General features: G+C 32.3%; 1 protein-coding gene across 1 annotated transcript; it reads left to right on the top strand.

Annotated features, from left to right (window-relative positions):
* The first annotated feature begins 349 nt into the window (after positions 1-349).
* Positions 350-19559, top strand: LOC110914417. Its single transcript, XM_022159209.2, has 11 exons — positions 350-401; positions 1846-4067; positions 17397-17417; positions 17501-17557; positions 17661-17681; positions 17918-17938; positions 18022-18078; positions 18178-18198; positions 18812-18832; positions 18930-19062; positions 19453-19559. Exons 1-11 carry the CDS (start codon positions 350-352, stop codon positions 19557-19559), a joined length of 2733 nt encoding a protein of 910 aa, XP_022014901.2.
* Positions 19560-20397: the final 838 nt, after the last annotated feature.

Raw genomic sequence — 20397 nt, 5'->3', positions numbered from 1 at the left:
ATAGAGCACAGCCTGGTGGACGCTGATTGGCTCATTCTTCTGCCACTTGTACCTTGTGTACTTTCTGAAGTGGCCTTGCGCCGTAACTCTTGCGCGACCCTTACTGTGCACGTAACTGGCCCGCGCGAGGTTGTAGGAGCTGAAGGCTCTTATCCAGAACACTAAGTGTGAAAACTGATGTTATCTCTTGTTTGGACCTCGCGTGGGGCCAGGCTCTGCTTGAGTAGCCCGCGCGGGTCTAAAGATTGATCAGCTTGCTGAATAAGGAGTATGGTCTAGCGCGCGACTTCAAATGGTCCGCGCGGCTTTTTGGAACCATACCCCTTCAAGTTGTTACTTTATGTGGATCATGAAGTATCTAAGTATTGACCTTACATATAGATCATCAAACCCTGTTAAAGGTTAGACTGACCAAAATGGTTTTACAAAGGCTTTGATAAATCAAACGAACCTAATGTTTTAAACAAGGTTTTAAACCATCAAAACCTAGACCTGTAAAGGTCCAGAGATCTAAAGCTAGATTCCGAATGATCTAAGTGGCTGATATTAAACCAGACCCTATAATGATCTAGAGTTAGATCTTACGATGAACTTTATGAATAATACAAACCTTGGGTTTATTTATGGGTCTAGAATAATTAACAGTTACCATATTGGAAACCAAGTTTAGAGGCTCTGTTCAACTTAACAGGGTTTACCTATTTTATGAATTTGAAAATGATTTATATTTGAATAATGGCATAGTTTGTATTAGATAAGTTTAACTCATCTAGTAGTCTGTAAATAACATTCATACCATAAGTGCACATATAGTTTGATCATATTGCAGACATGTTACAAAGCGTAAAACTGGGCACGAAGTTTGATAGGAGATATACAAAGTTGGGTATTAAAACAGACATGAAGCTAGCTGAATGTGTAGATTACTAGTATGTATAAATGGTTATAATTCTAGTTACGTTGATAATGGTTTTATGTCTGTTAAATGTTATTTACAAGCTTATAGTTGACGTAGCATTTTAAAAAATATTTTCAGATAAACATGAAAGATAAAGAATAGCAGGGTTAACTTATCAAAGAATGACGATTCCTTAGTAATATTTTTTGTAAATTGTTGGCAAGACAGATTTGTATTACCTTGTTCATGAACGTATGGTTTCTTATTTAACATAGGACTTGTCTAAATATCAAAGAGAAATACAAACATTTTCCATTACGTATTTATCAAAACATGTACCAACCATTTGGTTGCACACCTAGGTTATCGAAAAACCGGGGTGTGATAGCTACCACGTGATATGCCAGATAATCTACAACCTACACATGTTATTCTTTCTAACCACATATATTAATTAGTTTTAGCCATAGATATATATTTAGTGACTTGGGTGAACCGTTTGGCTTGGCCAAACAGTTATTTTTTAAAATTTAAACCTAGCCGCTATGGCCTAGCCAACCCAGCCACTGAGAGCCGGCCACGGAGGACCGCTAGGCATGCCCAACGCCTGGGCTGAAACTCCCGCCCAAGGGGCCACGCTGAAACCCAAGCCCACCCGGGGTGGTGACTTGGGCATTTGTACCCAACCCACGCCCCATACCCCATAGTCTAATAAATGAATATAGGGTATTGCACAATATAAAAAAAAAAAATCACATAATAAAGAATTAAAAAAATCACAAATGACTATTCATTCAGTTTTCATTTTATCATATAGTAATGGTCATATTAAAAGAGTTTTTTCCTATAATAGTGTTGGTGGATAAACTATTTACCAAAATGGTGTTAGTGGAAAAGTATTTACCAAAATAGTGTTTTTAATAGATTCTTTTGTTTCTCGCTGGAAGATCAGTTCTCGGTTGATGAAATCAAAGCTGCGGTTTTTGATTGTGGGGACGATAGGGCTCCCGGCCCGGACGGATTCAACTTCCGGTTCTTCAAAAAATTCTGGAGTCTCTTTGCTAATGATTTCTCGGCCCTTATGTCGGCTTTCTTCGATTCCGGGCAGATTAACGATGGATGCGGGTCCTCTTTCATTGCGCTTATTCCGAAAATTAGAGATCCTTCGGGCCTTGGCGATTACCGACCCATTAGCTTGGTCGGGGTTGTCAATAAAGTGATTTCCAAAATCTTAGCCAACAGACTCAAGAAGGTTCTGGGGTCGGTTATCTCGATCAATCAGTCTGCATTTTTGGGAGGTAGATTTATCTTGGATGGGCCCCTCATCATCAATGAGGTGTGCTCATGGCTCAAAAAAAGCAAGCGAAAAGCGTTTCTCTTCAAAATTGATTTCGAGAAGGCCTATGACAATATTAACTGGAGTTTTGTGGTGGATGTGTTTAGACAGATAGGCTTCGGGGGGAGATGGTGCAAGTGGATTTGGGGTATCCTCTCTTCGGCTAGGGCGTCTGTCTTAGTGAATGGAGCTCCTACATTCGAGTTCAAGTGCGGAAAAGGGATGAGGCAGGGCGATCCTATTTCTCCCTTCTTGTTTGTGGCGGTTATGGAGGCTTTGTCGTGCCTCCTTGACAAAGCCAAGGAACTGGGCATATTCTCGGGCGTCTCTCTTCCCAATGACGGGCCGGTTTTGTCTCACCTGTTCTTCGCGGACGATGCTCTTATCATTGGGGGCTGGGACAAAGGTAATGCTCTCAATGTTGTGAGAATCTTAAGATGTTTTTATGTGTGCTCTGGTTTGAGAATCAACTTGGGAAAATCTAGCCTGTTTGGAATTGGGGTGGACATGTCGGATGTGTCTCAGGTAGCGGATAGCGTTGGGTGCAAGGCGGATTCGCTCCCTTTCAAATATCTTGGCCTCAAGGTGGGGGAGAATATGAATCGTATTGGCAACTGGAGACCCGTTTACGACATTTTCGAATCTAGGCTCGCCTTATGGAAATCCGCTTTACTCTCCATCGGCGGGAGAGTAACGCTTATTCGGTCAGTTTTAGCTAGTCTTCCTAACTATTACTTCTCGCTCTATAAAGCTCCGGCCGCGGTTATCAAAGACTTAGAACGTATGATCAAAAAATTCTTGTGGGGAGGGTCTGGTGAGGCTCGAAAAACCCATTGGGTTGCTTGGGAGAGGCTTGCCATCCCGGTCAAGTTGGGGGGCTTGGGTATATCTAAACTGGATAATGTCAACAGAGCCTTATTATGCAAATGGGGGTGGAGGTTCAAAAAGGAGAAAGACAGTCTTTGGATCAAGGTCGTGGACGCTATTCACTCTGGCGGCTCTGACTGGTCCCTTCTTCCTGTTAAAAAGAGCTTAGGAGGTGTTTGGGTCAATATCGTTTCTGTCATCAACAGACCTTTGGCCGGTAATTTTTGTCTTCGGGGGAGTTTCTGCGGTAAATTGGGCAGGGGAGACCGTATCCTATTTTGGCTTGACCCCTGGCTCAAAGATGTGCCTCTTAAGGAGGTCTTTCCTCGCCTCTATTCGCTCGAGATGGTTAAAACCTGCTGTGTCCGTGATCGTGTGGAAGGAAACTGGTTATGGAGACACGATCCCGAGTTGGATGAGGAACGGAGAGAGCTGAACGAGTTGATGGATGCTTTGGCATCAGTCTCGGTTGCCGATAGGGAGGATGATTGGGTGTGGTTGTCTGATCCTTCGGGTTTGTTTTCCGTCAAGTCGGTTAAAAAGATCTTGGATGAGGCTACTGTCAACAGAAATCTTTTTGTGATGGAATGGTGTTCTTGGGTCCCCAAAAAATGCAACATTCTTGTCTGGAGGGCTGAGATGAACCGAATTCCGACTTCGGATGCTTTGCGGAGAAGAAACATCTTTGTAAGCGAAGGTCTGTGTCCTTTCTGCAAGGAGGTGCCCGAGACGGCTGATCATATTTTTTCTTCGTGCTTTACGGCTGTTCATTTGTGGCACAGAATTAGTAGGTGGTGTCGGTTACCGCCGATCTTTGCGTTCTCCTTCAAGGACCTGTTAGAAATTCATCTCGATAGAAGCATTGCAATCAAAGTCAGACCGATTATCCATGGTATTATTGTTGTTGCGTGTTGGTGCCTCTGGTTGGCCCGGAACAGGGCCGTTTTCTCGGGGATCGATGCGAAGGTGAACCTTATCTTTAGCGATGTCAGGTCTTTAGGCTTCCTTTGGTTTAAAAATAGAATTAAGAACAATCCTACCTCATGGTCGGATTGGTGTAAATTTGTAATTATATAGTGGGTTGTTTTGGTGTTCGTTGGCCTGCCCGGTTTTCGGGTTTGGTTGTTGTTTAATGAAGTTTTCCTTTCAAAAAAAAAAAGATTCTTTTGTTTCTCATTCCTAACCTTATTGGATAATTCTAATAATTTGAATACCTATAATTTAATCATGGTATTGTGTCTTTCACTTAACTTATTTTTATTAAATCGAAAAAAAACCTTATTTTTTTAAATCAAACCTACTTATATAAAAAAACCTTAGTGTGATCTCATGAACTTTATTTATACACACTTATACTCTCATAACTTTATAATTAATCATAAAACTGAATATTATATTAAAACTCTAGTTGATAGGACTTGTTAAAAAACAATTGAACTCATTTTCAGAATATTATCCGTGCTTTTTTTCTTCTACACAACCTATTGATTTTGTTGCATTATTTTTTGTCAAGTTACGACATTACAGGTATCCACATACATATTAGTGGGATAGCTAACACATCGACTTGATAAAAAAATATTAATTAACTGTTTCATTGTAAAAAAAATAAATAAAGAAAAACATTTTTATTTACCTTAAACTGTAAATTTTATTTATCTTATTTTAATAGAGGTAATAAATGTCGTGTAACTCAGACAATAAAACTTGATTTAAAAAAAAGTTAACAACAAAATGAGTGACTAAAAAATCTGAACTTGATTTATAAAAAAAGGCTTTTTTAAAGATTTTTAAAGAAAATAAGTTAGGTGAAAGACATAATACCATGATTAAATTAATAGTTATTCAAAAATAATTTGAATTATCCAATGAGGTTAGGAGTGATGAACAAATAAATCTTCAAAAACACTATTTTGGTAAATACATTTGCATAACAACACCATTTTGGTAAATATTTTATCCACCAACACCATTATAGGAAAAAAAAATCCATATTAAAATGTGAATTCAAACGTAATATTTAAAATAAGCAAGCTACTAATTAAGGTCATACAAAGCTAAAAAATTAAAAGAAATTGACATGTTTGGATGTAACTAGCTATAGTAGGATTTTTAAATGCATAATTACTTTTTTGATAGTAAGATTTTTAAATGAATAATTACTTTTTCTATATTTATATTATTATGCGGCTTTTTTTTGTGTTGATAATTTATACTCAATACAAAAGACATTTTTATGTATCTAATTACTTAAAATTCTTGTACAAACATAAACTTATAATTATTATGTTTTCTAATTTTTATGCGTTATAATGTTGTATTTTTATAAATGTTTTTTAAGTGAGAACTTGAGAAAAATTTCTCATATATAAGTAGTGCCAACAGGTCAATTCTATATTTTTTGTATTGTTATACATTAATAAACGCACAAGACAAACATCCTATATTTTTTTGTATTGTTATACATTAATAAACGCCCAAGACAAATATCATAAGAAGTGCCAACAGATCAATTCTCACGCTTGTATTATATTTCATAATACAAGTGTGAGAAATTAATTGTAAAATAATTATGTATACATGTTTATTTAATTAATGTACACTTGTTTTGGTTTTCGTATTTATGTATACAGGTATATATGTGCCACATTTGTAAATGTAAATTATTATTACATTTTACATTTCTTCATGCCAGTGACGCAGCTTTCAAGGGGCCGGGATGGGCATTCGACCCCCCTCCAACTTTTCGCTCAGTAGTGTTATGTATGTACGTTTTGTATAGAATTTTTTAGGTATATACGTTTTCGACCCCCCCCCCCCTCCTTAAAAAAATTACTTATATAAAACTTTTAGGTTTGGTGACTTCCGACCACCCGGTGAAAATTTCCAAGCTTCGCCACTGCTTCATGCTAATAAAAGTGTTATCTTCTATACACGCGATTATAGTACAAACGACTTAATGCATGCATTTTCCAAAAGTATAGAAAATAATAAATGCTTGGAAACTCTTTTACGTTTACATACATATACATGTACACGCAAACATATCTTTTTTAATACATGCGTATGTATATGCACGGACGGATTCAGGAGTGTTTTGAGGGTTCCCAAAAGGCTACTCGGTTTGGAAAAAATTAGTGGAAACCTTGTATAATTTGAAAAAAACTTAGTAAAAAAAATCCTGAATCTGCCACTTTGTGTATGTAATAAACGCATGTGTTTGTATCTCTTTACATAATGTCTATGTGTATAAATAAAATAAGCATACTTTTAACCTAGCTTTAGTTCCAAACAATGATCACGAGCTTGTAGTTTTTTTTCCCATCATTCTTCGTCACTGCCCCTGCCTTCTGGCTTATTTCATAACTTTGCAATTGGACAAATATGCCTCACTACCCCTTACATACACACACACACTCACACACACCGTGAGAATTCACGAAAAAACCAAACAAATCATTTTTTATACTAACGTTTTTAAATACAAAACATTAATTACAAACTAGCATGGTTGTAAAACAAGGTTTCCAAGGCCGAGTACTCCCCGAGTAGTCGCTGCAAGGTAGGCTGCCGAGGCGACTTTCTTCGACTCCGCCTGATTACTCGGAGTCGGTCAAACGCGGTCAATCTCGGCCAGAATTGGATCTAGTAGGTCAACTCGGACTTAGTTTGACTTAAATAATAATAAAACATAATTTCTACGTCTATCATATTAAAGAATAAATATAATTTTCACATATTTTGTTATAAATATTAGTAAATTTATATTATTTGACATATATATAATCTTCAAAAAGTAATTTCTTTATAATTTAACATGTCCGAGTACTCCCCGAGTACTCTCCGCCTAGAACAAGTACTCTCAACTCCCTGGTCGACCGACTAGGGAGCGACTAGCGACTTTTACAACCATGCAAACTAGTAAATAGACCCGTGCGCGTTGCTGCAAATATGGAATGAATTAGCACAAGTGCTATGTAACGCGACTGATGCGCAACAATCAAAAGGGACTTATTATAGCTTTAAAAATAGAAAACACACGAAACGCAGAGTAACTCGAGTTTATACCATCGAATGAAAATATATTATATTTAACGACACTCGATATGGTATGTAAAAAAACGTATTATACTTGCACTGACTCATTTCCCAAGATAAGTTTTCGTCTAAAAAGAGATCAACTCGAATTTATACTGATAAATACATAAAAATCCGCACGTAAAAAGTTAATTTTTTTCAAGTAAAAGAACAAAAGGGGTAAAGTCGAAACTTTTGAAACTCAAATTAGTTCTTAAAAGAAAATTGGCAAACAAAAATCATTAAAAAAGTTACATGTAAACATAGATCAACTTGAATTTATAGCGACACGTACATAAAAATCCGTACCTAAAAACTTTTTTTTTCAAGTAAAGGAACGAAAAAGGGTAAAGTCGAAACTTTTGAAATTCAAGGAGATTAACGACAAATTAGTTCTTCAAAAAAGAAATTATCGAACGAAAATCATTAAAGAAAATAACATGTTAAAATGCATATTATATATGATACATGGGTAAAGCTAGAATATTAGAAACATGAGGGATTAAACGTTGACGTTTGTAAAACCAATTGACTAAAATTGCAATGTGGTGATATTTTGAGGAAAAAACATAAAAATAAGAGAAAAAGAGTTAAAAATGTAAACTTTGAAAGTACAGGAGGTGAGTAAAATGAAATAGGGGAAAAAATACCATTTTGCAAAGTTAGGGGTTGGATTTATTATATTATATAGAGTAAGGGCTAAAAATATTAGTATTCAGTGTTGAGGTAGCCTTGTATTTTATTGAAAAGTGAAAGGGGTGGCCTTGTGTTTTAATGAAAAGAAGAGGGTCGATGGCGTAAAAGCCACCAACTTTATGTTTTAAGATTACGTAGAATATGCCTGGCATGCTAAATATGGGAATTAAATGAAATTATAAAAAAAGGAAAAATTACAAGTTTTGTCCTTTATCTTTATACCACTTTTCAGGCGGTGTCCTTTTTAACGAATGTTGACAGGCGGTGTCCTTTACTAGGTATTTTGTTGCAAGTTTTTTCCTCAAAGTTTCACCACATTGCAATTTTAGTCCCTTAGCTTTACGAACGTCAACGTTTAATCCCTCATGTTTCTAATATTCTAGCTTTAACCATGTACCATATATAATATGCGTTTTTAACTTGTTATTTTCTTTAATGATTTTTGTTCGCTAATTTCTTTTTTGAAGAACTAATTTGTCGTTTATCTTCTTGAATTTAAAAAGTTTCGACTTTACCCTTTTTCGTTCCTTTACTTGAAAAGTGTGAGAACGATTTTGGTGGTGACGTGTGGCATTGATACTAAATTACACTAAGGGGTAATATTGTCAAAAAAAACCTACTCACATGAACTGGGTGTTCAAATAAAACGCCATAAAACACCCAATTCAGAAAAACGCCATGAAAAATACCCAGTTAAAAACACTATAAAACACACAGTTCAGAAAAACACCATGAAAAAACTCAGTTGAAAACGCCATAAAACACTCAGTCCAGAAAAACACCATGAAAATACCTAGTTAAAACGCCATAAAAACACCTAGTTCAGAAAAAACGACATGAAAATACCTAGTCTAAAACGCCATAAAACACCCAGTTCAGAAAAACGTCATAAAACCCAGTTAATTTTTTTTTTCAAAAAGTATATCAATAGTATACTCGTTGGAAAGATAAAAAACTCTGAGTTTTATGGTGTAATTTTTTTTGAAAAATAATCACGTATAAAAAAGTTATTGTTGTTTAAATATGATGGGGGAAAATGGCATGTAATTAGCATGTGCACCTTTATTTGGATATTCCTATTTTACCCCTCCTGGTAGTTCCAATGCCCTTATTATTTACAAAAATGTCACCGCATCAATCTCAGCCACAAACCACTAAGATCTTGTGACTGATAATCGTTCTCACCGTTCTCACACTTTGGGGCGTTCTCTCCTGATCCTGTTCATATATATATATATATATATATATATATATATATATATATATATATATATATATATATATATATATATAGTGGGGATCCTACGGAAAGTGTGTATTCCTAGAAAGTCTAGGAAACGATCTGGGCCATCCAATGGGTGTGTTTAATGGTTGAGATCATCTTGGTAGTATTTTGGTAATATGTGTTTCTTAAAAATAGGATTATTTAATTAACCAGGGGTAGATATATCATTTAGCTTCTTTTAAATATGGAAATAATTGTCTTTCCATAACCACCCCACATTTCTTGTGATTTTCTCTCACACTCTCTCTCTCTCCCTTTCTCTCTCTCTCTCTCTCTCCCTCTCTCTCTCTCTCTCTCTCTCTTCCTTCTATCCTTCATGAAGAAACACATCAAGAAAACACATCGTATTAATCTGCTTGCTGTTAAAACACAGCGTCAAGAAATCCTCCAGCATTACCAGCATGGATGGTAAAACACAGCGTATGAATCTGCTTGCCGTTAAAACACAACTGTATGAATCTGAATGCTAAAACACAACTGTATGAATCTGATTGCTGTTAAAATACAACTGTATGAATCTGAATGCTAAAACACAACTATATTAATTTGCTTGCTGTTAAAACACAACTGTATGAATCTGCTTGCTGTTAAAACACAATTGTATGAATCTGCTTGCTGTTAAAACACAGCTGTATGAATCTGAATGCTAAAACACAACTGTATGAATCTGTTTGCTGTTAAAACACAACTGTATGAATCTGAATGCTAAAACACAACTGTATGAATCTGCTTGCTGTTAAAACACAAAGTCAAGAACATTCTGGTGGTTTCCAGACATAATTAAAAATCGATACAGACCAGATAATACTAAACAGAAAAAGAAGTGTATTTGCCATATCCGCAATCAAGAATTGTGTTTGAAGCCATAACTATCTCTCACGTAAAAAATGATTTACGAATAAAGTTGATCAAGATTGTGAAAGGAACGAAGGAGAATTGGATTGATATTTACATCTGGTAGTAATTCGCAAATCATGGAGAATCAGTTACCATAAAATCGTGCATAGTTAGTTAATGAGATATAAATTCCAAAATTAAAATAAAATGTCAAATTACACAATTGCCATTTTAGTTAAAATCCTTCAATGTCACATGTCACGTTCTGATTGCTTCCTAGACTTTCTAGGAAAATAAGGCTTTCTACCCAACTCATATATATATATATATATATATATGTATATATATAGGGTAGAGATAGTGTACATTAATTCAAAAGTGTGAGAAGTGTATCATAACACTATATATAACACTATATAACACCATACAAACACCGTATAACACTATGTAACACCATATAACACTATGTACCACTATATAATACTATATATCAATATATAACAATATACATCTATCATAGACATGCTATCAGACAAAATATAGTGTTTTATTTGTTATATAGTGTTATATGGTGATATATGGTGTTACATAGTGTTATACGGTGTTTATATGATGTTATATATTGTTATAATACACTTCTCACATTTCTGGATTAATGTATAGGATCCTATATATATATATATATATATATATATATATATATATATATATATATATATATATATATATATATATAGAGAGAGAGAGAGAGAGAGAGGGGGGGAGGTTCATTTGAGAAGAAAATTTAATTGAGAAAAAAAAAACAAAGGGTAATTTTGTAAAACATTAAATGGTTTTTCACTTATCTCATTTATTATCATTTTTTACTAATTAATTAGTCATAAAGACTATTATCCTACACACTAACTTTTTTTGGCTACACACATCAAAAGTTATCCTACATATTTTAAAATTCATCCTGAACGTTGAAATTTATCCTCCACAACTTGTAATTTATCTTACACAACTCTTAATTTATCCTACATTTTAAATTATTTTATTTTATTTTTTTGAAAAAATATATATTTTGAGGATAAGTTACAAATTATTTAATGTAGTTAGCTATTAAGGAGGAAAACTACAAATTAATAAACTATGTAGATTTACCAATGTACCCTTATAGTAACATTAATACTTATATTAATGAAGTTAAAATAAAGCATTCTTATTGGTTGAAATTTTTTTTTTCTTCTTACAAAAAGTTTCTTCTCAAATGAACTTTCCCCTATATAGGGGACCGCTAAAATGAAAACCACCTCCAGTTGTAAGAACCATGAGAACTACACCGTACGGGGTGAGTTGGACCAAAAAAAATTTTCATAAATGTAGATGCGTGTATTATAAACACATTTGTAAAAAAAAATTCAAAAAAAAAATGTCGTGTGTGTAGTTTTGAGCACAACAAGTTTGTGTATACAGGTACCGTAAATTTTAAATAAAATTTACGGTACCCGTAAAAACAAACTTGTGGTGCTCAAAACTACACTCACGACATTTTTTTTAATTTTTTTTACAAATGTGTTTATAATACACGCATCTACGTTTATGAAAAAAAAAATTTGGTCCAACTCGTCCCGGATCAGAAAGTTCTCATGGTTCTTACGACTGGAGATGTTTTTTGTGGGATCGTGTGATGACCCGAACGAGTCGTTTAGAGAAGTTTTGATCAGTTTCATAGGCGGAAACTAAGAAACTGACTTAGAAACAGCTTGTACTTCACTTTAAACACACTTCTGATTGATCTAACAACAATTACAGTCACTGGATAAACCGTCAGCACCTCGGTATCCAAAATCACAAAAGTTCTAATGATTTCGCTCCAACACACCTATATATACTGTTCTGACTCCGCTTGAAACAGTTCAAGCGGAATAACATGATAACTGATTTCGCTTGAAAGTGACTAAAGTCATTTCAAGCGGAATCACCTTCCCAAGCGAAATCACATCTAATTAATCCTTAAATCTCCTATTTTCTCGTACAACGTGCCCTGATCTAAATATTCTAGTACAAGACTCGATACAAGACGAAGTCGACAGATGCATGCACTAACAGTTTTCATTTTAGCGGTCCCCTATATATATATATATATATATATATATATAGAATTGCGCTAAAATGAGAACCACCTCGAGTTGTAAGAACCGCGAGAACTACACCCCACGGGTGGGCGTTCACCATGATTTTTTTTTACAACTAGATGTGTGTATTATAAACACAGCCGTAAAAAAAATTTTAAACGCCGCGTCCGAGGGGGTAGTTTTTTACACCACAAGTTTGGTGAAAAAAAAAAAGAAAAAAGAAAAAAAAAAGTTAAAAACACCAAATTTGTGGTGTAAAAAACTACCCCCTCGGACGCGGCGTTTAAAATTTTTTTTTACGGCTATGTTTATAATACACACATCTAGTTGTAAAAAAAAATCGTGGTGAACGGCCACCCGTGGGGTGTAGTTCTCGTGGTTCTTACAACTCGAGGTGGTTCTCATTCTAGCGGTCCCCTATATATATATATATATATATATATATATATATAGGACAAAGATCCGTTAGGAACCACCCTTTATTGCGAGAACCGCGAGAACCAGTGTGAACACAAACAGTAATACCTAAAAAAATCTAAAAAACACCCAATTTTTTTTTACTATTTTTTTTGTAAAATTCGCTATATTTCCTTTACAATAAAAAAATAAAAAAAATTCCAACAAAAAAAAAATTCTGAGTCACAGTTATCCATGCACATGTGCATTTGTATCATTTCTTTGACAAATTCCGTAATTCATTACAAATATTAGACAATTGCACTTTCATTTACACTACCACGTGTAATACACTACTTTTTACGTTAACAATATTAGAAATGCACATGTGCATCTATATGTATCAACATGAAATAAGGTGTTTTGGTACAGTAATTTCTCTTTCATCTATCATTCCATCCATAACACACAAACATGCACCTGTGCATTTTTGTCATTTCTTTTCGTAATTCATTACAACTATTAGACAATTGCACTTTCAGTTACACTACCATGTGTAATACAATACTTTTTACATTACCAATATTAGAAATGCAAATGTGCATCTATATGTATCAACATGAAATAAGGTGTTTGGTACACTACTTTGAATACACTTTCCCTTTCATCTATCATACCATCCATAATACACTACCATTACCTCCTACCATCCATAATAAAATACCATTACCTCCTACCATCCATAATACAATACCATTACCAATATTTTCACTTTATTACATGTATGTAAACACCATTTTTACCATCCAATCAACATATTACATCATAAATTGACAACTAGAACCAAACCATCAACCACTAGATATAACTAACCAAAAAACATGTATATGGGCTTACTTCTTCATTCAAAATCACAAACCTTTTGTACCAAAACACGTTATATCATGGTTATACCTAATGATGCACATGTGCATTTTGAATATTGGTAATGTAAAAAGTAGTGTATTACGAATGGTATTGTAAATTAAAGTGCAATTGTATATTCCTGATAACGTATTACTGAATTTGTGGAAGTAATGATACATATGCACATGTGTATGGATAAATGTTACTCGAAAAAAAAAGTTTTTTTTCTTATGGTAACGAAATATAGCGATTTTTTGAAGAAAAATATTAAAAAAAAAAATTTTGAGTGCGTTTTTGATTTTTTTTAGATTTTATTTTGTGTTCACATTGGTTCTCGCGGTTCTCGCAATAAGGGTGGTTCTAGCATGAACCTTACCCTATATATATATATATATGTATATATATATATATATGTATATATATATGTATATATATATATATATGTATATATATATATATATATATATGTATATATATATATATATAGGACAAAGATCCGTTAGGAACCACCCTTTATTGCGAGAACCGCGAGAACCAGTGTGAACACAAACAGTAATACCTAAAAAAATCTAAAAAACACCCAAAAAATTTTTTTTTATTTTTTTACTATTTTTTATATAAAAATCGCTACTTTTAGTATCCAAAAAAAAAAATTTTTTTTTTAAATTTTTTTAAAAAAAAAAATTTTTTTTTGGCTACTAAAAGTAGCGATTTGAACATAAAAAATAGTAAAAAAATAAAAAAAAAATTTAGATTTTTTTTTTATTTTTTTAGATTTTTTAGGTTTTTTGGGGGGTTTAGTTTTTAGCATTTTAGCTTGGGGGGGGGGGGTTATGTTTTTTTTAGGTTTTTTGAGGGTTTTAGTTTTTAGCATTTAGCTTGGGGGGGGGGGGGGGTTAGGTTTTTTTTTGGGGGGGGGGGGGGGTGGGGGGGTTTAGGTTTTTGGGGGGTGGGGGTGGGGTTTAGGTTTTTTTTAGGTTTTTTTTAGCTATTTTAGCTTGTGTTCACATTGGTTCTCGCGGTTCTCGCAATAAAGGTGGTTCTCGCATGAACCTTACCCTATATATATATATATATATATATAGGGTAGGGATATGGTAAAAAGTGTCTAAAATGTAAGAAGGGTAAGAAATGTTTTAAACCATTGGATATTTGATCTAATGGTTGAGATCCATAGGGTATAAAATGTAAATTGTGTTTTAATTAGAAGGACCTTAAGTAAAAATTGATGGGCAATAGTGACTTTTCCAACATTTCAAAATATGGTAACCGTTTCAAAACCCCCATCAACTTCCTAAAGATCAGCGAATTATATGGTAACCGTCATCAATCTCCAAAAAATCAACGAATTTCTTCATACTTTATCATAAATAGATCTATAATCAGATTCATGGCGTGGTGTTTTAAAACAACTGGATAAATTGGCTATGATTCAGGTCATGGTGTTTTATCTGGAGACATTATTCATGTCGTGGTGTTCTATACGCTTATGATTCAAGTCATGGTGTTTTATCTGGAGACATTGTTCATGGCGTAGTGTTTTATCAATAGAAAACGTTCACAGATTTTAAAACACCATGACTATGATTCAAGTCATGGTGTTTTATCTGGAGACATTGTTCATGGCGTGGTGTTTTAAAACATCTATGATTCAAGTCATGGTGTTTTATCAGGAGACATTGTTCATGGCGTGGTGTTTTATCAATACAAAAACATCCCCAGATTTTAAAACACCATAACTATGATTCAATTCATGGTGTTTTATCTGTAGACATTGTTCATGGTGTGGTGTTTTAAACATCTATGATTCAAGTCATGGTGTTTTATATGGAGACATTGTATAATCAGATTCATGGCGTGGTGTTTTAAAATAACGATAAATTGACTATGATTCAAGTCATGGTGTTTTATCAAGAATCCAGAAAACATTGTATTGTGATTACATCCATGTTGTTTTAACATCTGGACAATCAAAATACAAAACATTCCCATATTTTAAAACACCATGACCATGATTCAAGTAACGATCAGAAATGAGGATGACGAAGATGAAAGACGATGACGGTGAATGATTTGTGGAGACGAAAGAAATTGGTGACGGTGGTCGGAGATGCATGTGTGTTCAAATCGGAGAAGATGACGTGAAGATGATGATGAAACAATCAATCCCTAAAAATTCTCATGACCAGTTTTTTTTTCAGTTATATTGTAAATCAATTAAATGACAAAAATGTACAATTACTAATCTACCCTTTTGAATTAATTAAGAGGAGGGACACTTGTCATTCCAAGATTATTTCTTACACTTCTTACAAAAGATGGACTTTTTACAGGATCCTTTACCTATATATATATATATATATATATATATATATATATATAGTGGAAGGTTCAAATGAAAACCATTAGTAATTGTGAAAACTCGAAAACTAATTAAAAAAAGCATACCAATTTTTTTTTTTTTTTTGCATACCAATTTTCGCAATTTTTTATATATATAAAAAATTTTAGTGCACATGTGTAATACTCCACATGTGTATGTGTACTACACATGTGTACTACAATTTTTTTTTTTGAAAAAAAAGTTTTTTATATATATAAAATAGCAATTTTTAAGAAAAAAATTGTAAAATGAAAAAATTTGGTGTGTTTTTTAGGCTTTTTTTAGTTAGTTTCGAGTTTTCACAATAAAAGTGGTTTTTATTTGAACCTTCCCCTATATATATATATATATATTATCTTGGGAACGCTAAATATTTCGAGAACCGTGAGAACGAATGAAAAAGCTAATCAAAACCGATTTTTTTAATACAAGCCTTATTGTAATTAACATACAACATCAAAAAAGAATTTACAAATCAAATAATTCATTTCTCCTCTCAAAATCACTCTTACTAAATTTTTTACGCATGAGTAAATCTAACAAATTTACACATGTGTAGATGAGAAACTTACACATGTGTAAATTTTCTTTATTTACGAATTCACATAAATTTAAACATGTAAATTTAATTTCTAACATTATATTTGAACAATAATGATAAGTGTAAAAAGAAATTTTGAATTTGAATCGTTTTTGACCAAGTTCTCGTGGTTTTTTCATTCGTTCTCACGGTTCTCGCGATATTAAGCGTTCTCATTTAAACCCTCCCACATATATATATATATATATATATATATATATAGGGTAAGGTTATTGTAAAAAAAAAGGTTAAAAGTGTGAGAAGTGTGATAAATATTGTGGAGATGATATGTGTCCTAAATCTAAATTAATTCAAAGGGGTAAACAAGTAATTTTATCATTCATTTAATAAATTGATAACCTTCCATAACCGCCACCCTTATTTATATGAATTCGATTTTTTTAAAGACCTCTATAAAACACTACGAATCTCTATATATATATAAATGAGATGTGACGTGGGCTATGTGGCATTTGATTTTGGCCATTTTTGCTGATGTGGCAAGTTTTTTTGTTGAGTTTAGGAGGGAATTGATAAAAGAATTCTAAATTAACTAATTGTTTCACAAATGGACGCGGGATCCGAATAAAGTCCGGGTCGGATCAGTTTGATTTGGATCCCTTAAATTTTTTGAAAGTTTTCTTCCTCTACACAATTCCATCAGATCTCCTAGGGCTTGAAGCTTATATTTTTTGAAAGCTTTCTTCCTCTACACAATTCCATCAGATCTCCTAGGGCTTGAAGGACTATATTCATTTGATGGTGTCTGAACGTGGAATGGTTTTGGTCGGACAACTGAGGTTTGTTTTTTTCTTTTTTTTTGTCTATTAAAAACTTTTGATTTAGTTTTTTGTGTTTAGATTTATCAAGATTTGATCAAATTCAAAGGTAAATCTACCAAAACAAAGCTAAATATTGTTTCTTTGTGTTATTCGATTATATAGATGTTGATATTTTTTTACAAACTGATTCGATTGATACTAAGTTTGTCATTGTTCTTATTTTTTTTTTGTAGATCCGTAAACATAAGTTGCAGGTATGTTAATCCGATTCGATGCTCTCTTTGTTTCCACCGTTTTTTGTCTATTAAAAACTTTTGATTTAGTTTTTTGTGTTTAGATTTATCAAGATTTGATCAAATTCAAAGGTAAATCTACCAAAACAAAGCTAAATATTGTTTCTTTGTGTTATTCGATTATATAGATGTTGATATTTTTTTACAAACTGATTCGATTGATACTAAGTTTGTCATTGTTCTTATTTTTTTTTTTTTTTGTAGATCCGTAAACATAAGTTGCAGGTATGTTAATCCGATTCGATGCTCTTTTTGTTTCCACCGTTTTTTGTCTATTAAAAACTTTTGATTTAGTTTTTTGTGTTTAGATTTATCAAGATTTGATCAAATTCAAATGTAAATCTACCAAAATAAAGCTAAATATTGTTTCTTTGTGTTATTCGATTATATAGATGTTGATATTTTTTTACAAACTGATTCGATTGATACTAAGTTTGTCATTGTTCTTATTTTTTTTATAGATCCGTAAACATAAGTTGCAGGTATGTTAATCCGATTCGATGCTCTCTTTGTTTCCACCGTTTTTTGTCAATTAAAAACTTTTGATTTAGTTTTTTGTGTTTAGATTTATCAAGATTTGATCAAATTCAAAGGTAAATCTACCAAAACAAAGCTAAATATTGTTTCTTTGTGTTATTCGATTATATAGATGTTGATAACTTTTTACAAACTGATTCGATTGATACTAAGTTTGTCATTGTTCTTATTTTTTTTTTTGTAGATCCGTAAACATAAGTTGCAGGTATGTTAATCCGATTCGATGCTCGTTTCCACCGTTTTCCAGAAGCATCATCATGTTGGTCTATCAAGATTTGATTACTGGTAATCTTTTCCTTTCAATATCACATATATTTTGTATTTACGAATTTAGGCTTATTAGCTCTTTGATTGCGAATCTTATCGTTTTTGGTTATTGATTAGGTTTAATTTGGTTGTAATCGTCTAGATCTATGTGTTACATAGATATTTTTTGTAACACATAATATATTTTTTGAAAATTTCATCTATGTCAAACCAAAAAGGAAACAGTAATAATTGATTTACATATATAGATTTTGTGATTTTTTCTATCGATTTTTAAACAAAAATATGTTAAACATTAATTTGAAATCATGTTGTTATATAATATAAAAGTATGATACTTAAATTGAGTTGTTTACTAATTTACATTCATTTTTAGGTAATATGGAATCTAATTTTTGTAGACTAATAATTTTAATGTATCTTTTATGTTTAATTTGATTATAAACTTAATATGTATAATCTTATAGATATACATTTGAAATTGCCGTAATTTTTATCATTTTATATTTTATATATACATTTAAAAACCATTTTTGTTCTGATTTTTGTAGATCCGATCAAAGAAATTAAAGGTATGTTGTTTTTTATGTTATTCGATTGTATATAAAGTTCATTTTATAAATATTCTTTCGATTTCTAATAACTTTTTATTTCTTTTGATTTCTGTAGATCCGATCAAACTTTATGTTTTTCTTTCTTTGTATTTCTAATAACTTTTTCTTTGTTTCTGATTTGAACTTTTTCTTTATTCTGATTTCTGTAGATCTGATTTTGGACTCCGATAATTCGTCAAACAAAAGAGGTTAGTTAAGTGTTATAGTTGTTTTTTTTTTTTAAGTTTTTAATATGTAATTTTATCCCTTATGTTCATTAAATTTTTTTTTACTTATTAATATATTCTGATTGATTTATGGTTTGTATTTTCCCATGGTGAACCCTCAATCTTTTTTGAAATTCGGATCGGATTGTTCGTCTACCAAAACAGGTTAGTTATATGTTGTTGATATTGTTTGTTTTTTGATATGTATACTCTTTATTATTTGTTATTGAATTTCTGTTTATGCATAATTATTTTTAAATAGGTATAAACATAACTTTAATTTCTTTTTAAACATGTTTCTGTAATTAGACATTGTTTCTATAAATAGGTTACCGTTATAGATTTTTTTTAAATTGCTTACTTCCTTTACAGTTATGGATCCTAAAAACAACGCTCCTTCGTTTTTAAAGTTGATTGATGAAGATGATCCTATATTGTTGGTATGTTTCTTTGGTTTTCATTTTTTCAACAGACAATAATTTATTTAAGCTTTTATGTTTTTTGTTTCGATTCATAGGAAATACCTTATGAAAACAAGAGCCGAGAAGTCTGGTGATGGTTACAGGTATGGTTTTACCAAGTGGTCATCTTTCTTGAAATGAAATCACATCCGGTTCGGCGCCACTTATTAGTTGATTTTATCCTTTCTGTTCGGTTTTTTTTTTCAAAAATTAATAATATATGTTTTGAATGATTTATGGTTTTTTTCTCATGGTGAACCCTCAATCTTTTGTGACAATCGAACTCGGAGTGTTCGTCAACCAAAACAGGTTAGTTCAATTTTCTTGGTGTTGTTTGTTTATTGATATCTATAATCTTTGGTTTTAAGTTTTGTCTTTATGCTTTATTTTGAAAGTTTATGTGATTATCTTTTGAAGTTCATATGGTTTGTTTTATCAATTATATTTTTTTTTCTATTTAGTTAGTTGTTAATTCTTTAAGGATACCTTTAATTTCCTTTTAAAGTTTTTTTTTTGTTTCTATAAACAAATTACTGTTTTAAGTTTAATTTTATGTATTCGGAATTATTATTCGGTTTCTGTAAATAGACATTGTTTCTATAAATAGATTACCGTTACATTTTTTAAAAACATTGCTTACTTCCTTTGTAGTTATGGATCCTAAACACAACGCTCCTTCGTTGTTAAAGTTGATTGATACGATCTTATTAGTTGAACTTTATTTAACATTGTTACTAATGTGGACTTTTTATCTGTAGTCGAAACACAAGGAGAAGCCACAGACTACCGAAAGTCATGTTGAAGAAGGTGTTGTTGGGGATAGTGTTGGTGAGTTTCAACTTCCAAATTTTGAGTC

The sequence above is a fragment of the Helianthus annuus genome, chromosome 15 (assembly GCF_002127325.2).
Source record: "Helianthus annuus cultivar XRQ/B chromosome 15, HanXRQr2.0-SUNRISE, whole genome shotgun sequence".
NCBI classification, from domain to species: domain Eukaryota; kingdom Viridiplantae; phylum Streptophyta; class Magnoliopsida; order Asterales; family Asteraceae; genus Helianthus; species Helianthus annuus.
This window is presented reverse-complemented; position numbering and strand designations above follow the sequence as displayed.

Bases quoted from the DNA above. Each gene is read 5' to 3' on its own strand.
- LOC110914417 (XM_022159209.2), top strand. From the start codon at position 350: ATGAAGTATCTAAGTATTGACCTTACATATAGATCATCAAACCCTGTT. The intron at 17,939-18,021 runs GTATGTTAATCC...TTTTGTGTTTAG, and splicing joins TCCGTAAACATAAGTTGCAG to ATTTATCAAGATTTGATCAA. The intron at 18,199-18,811 runs GTATGTTAATCC...TGATTTTTGTAG, and splicing joins TCCGTAAACATAAGTTGCAG to ATCCGATCAAAGAAATTAAA.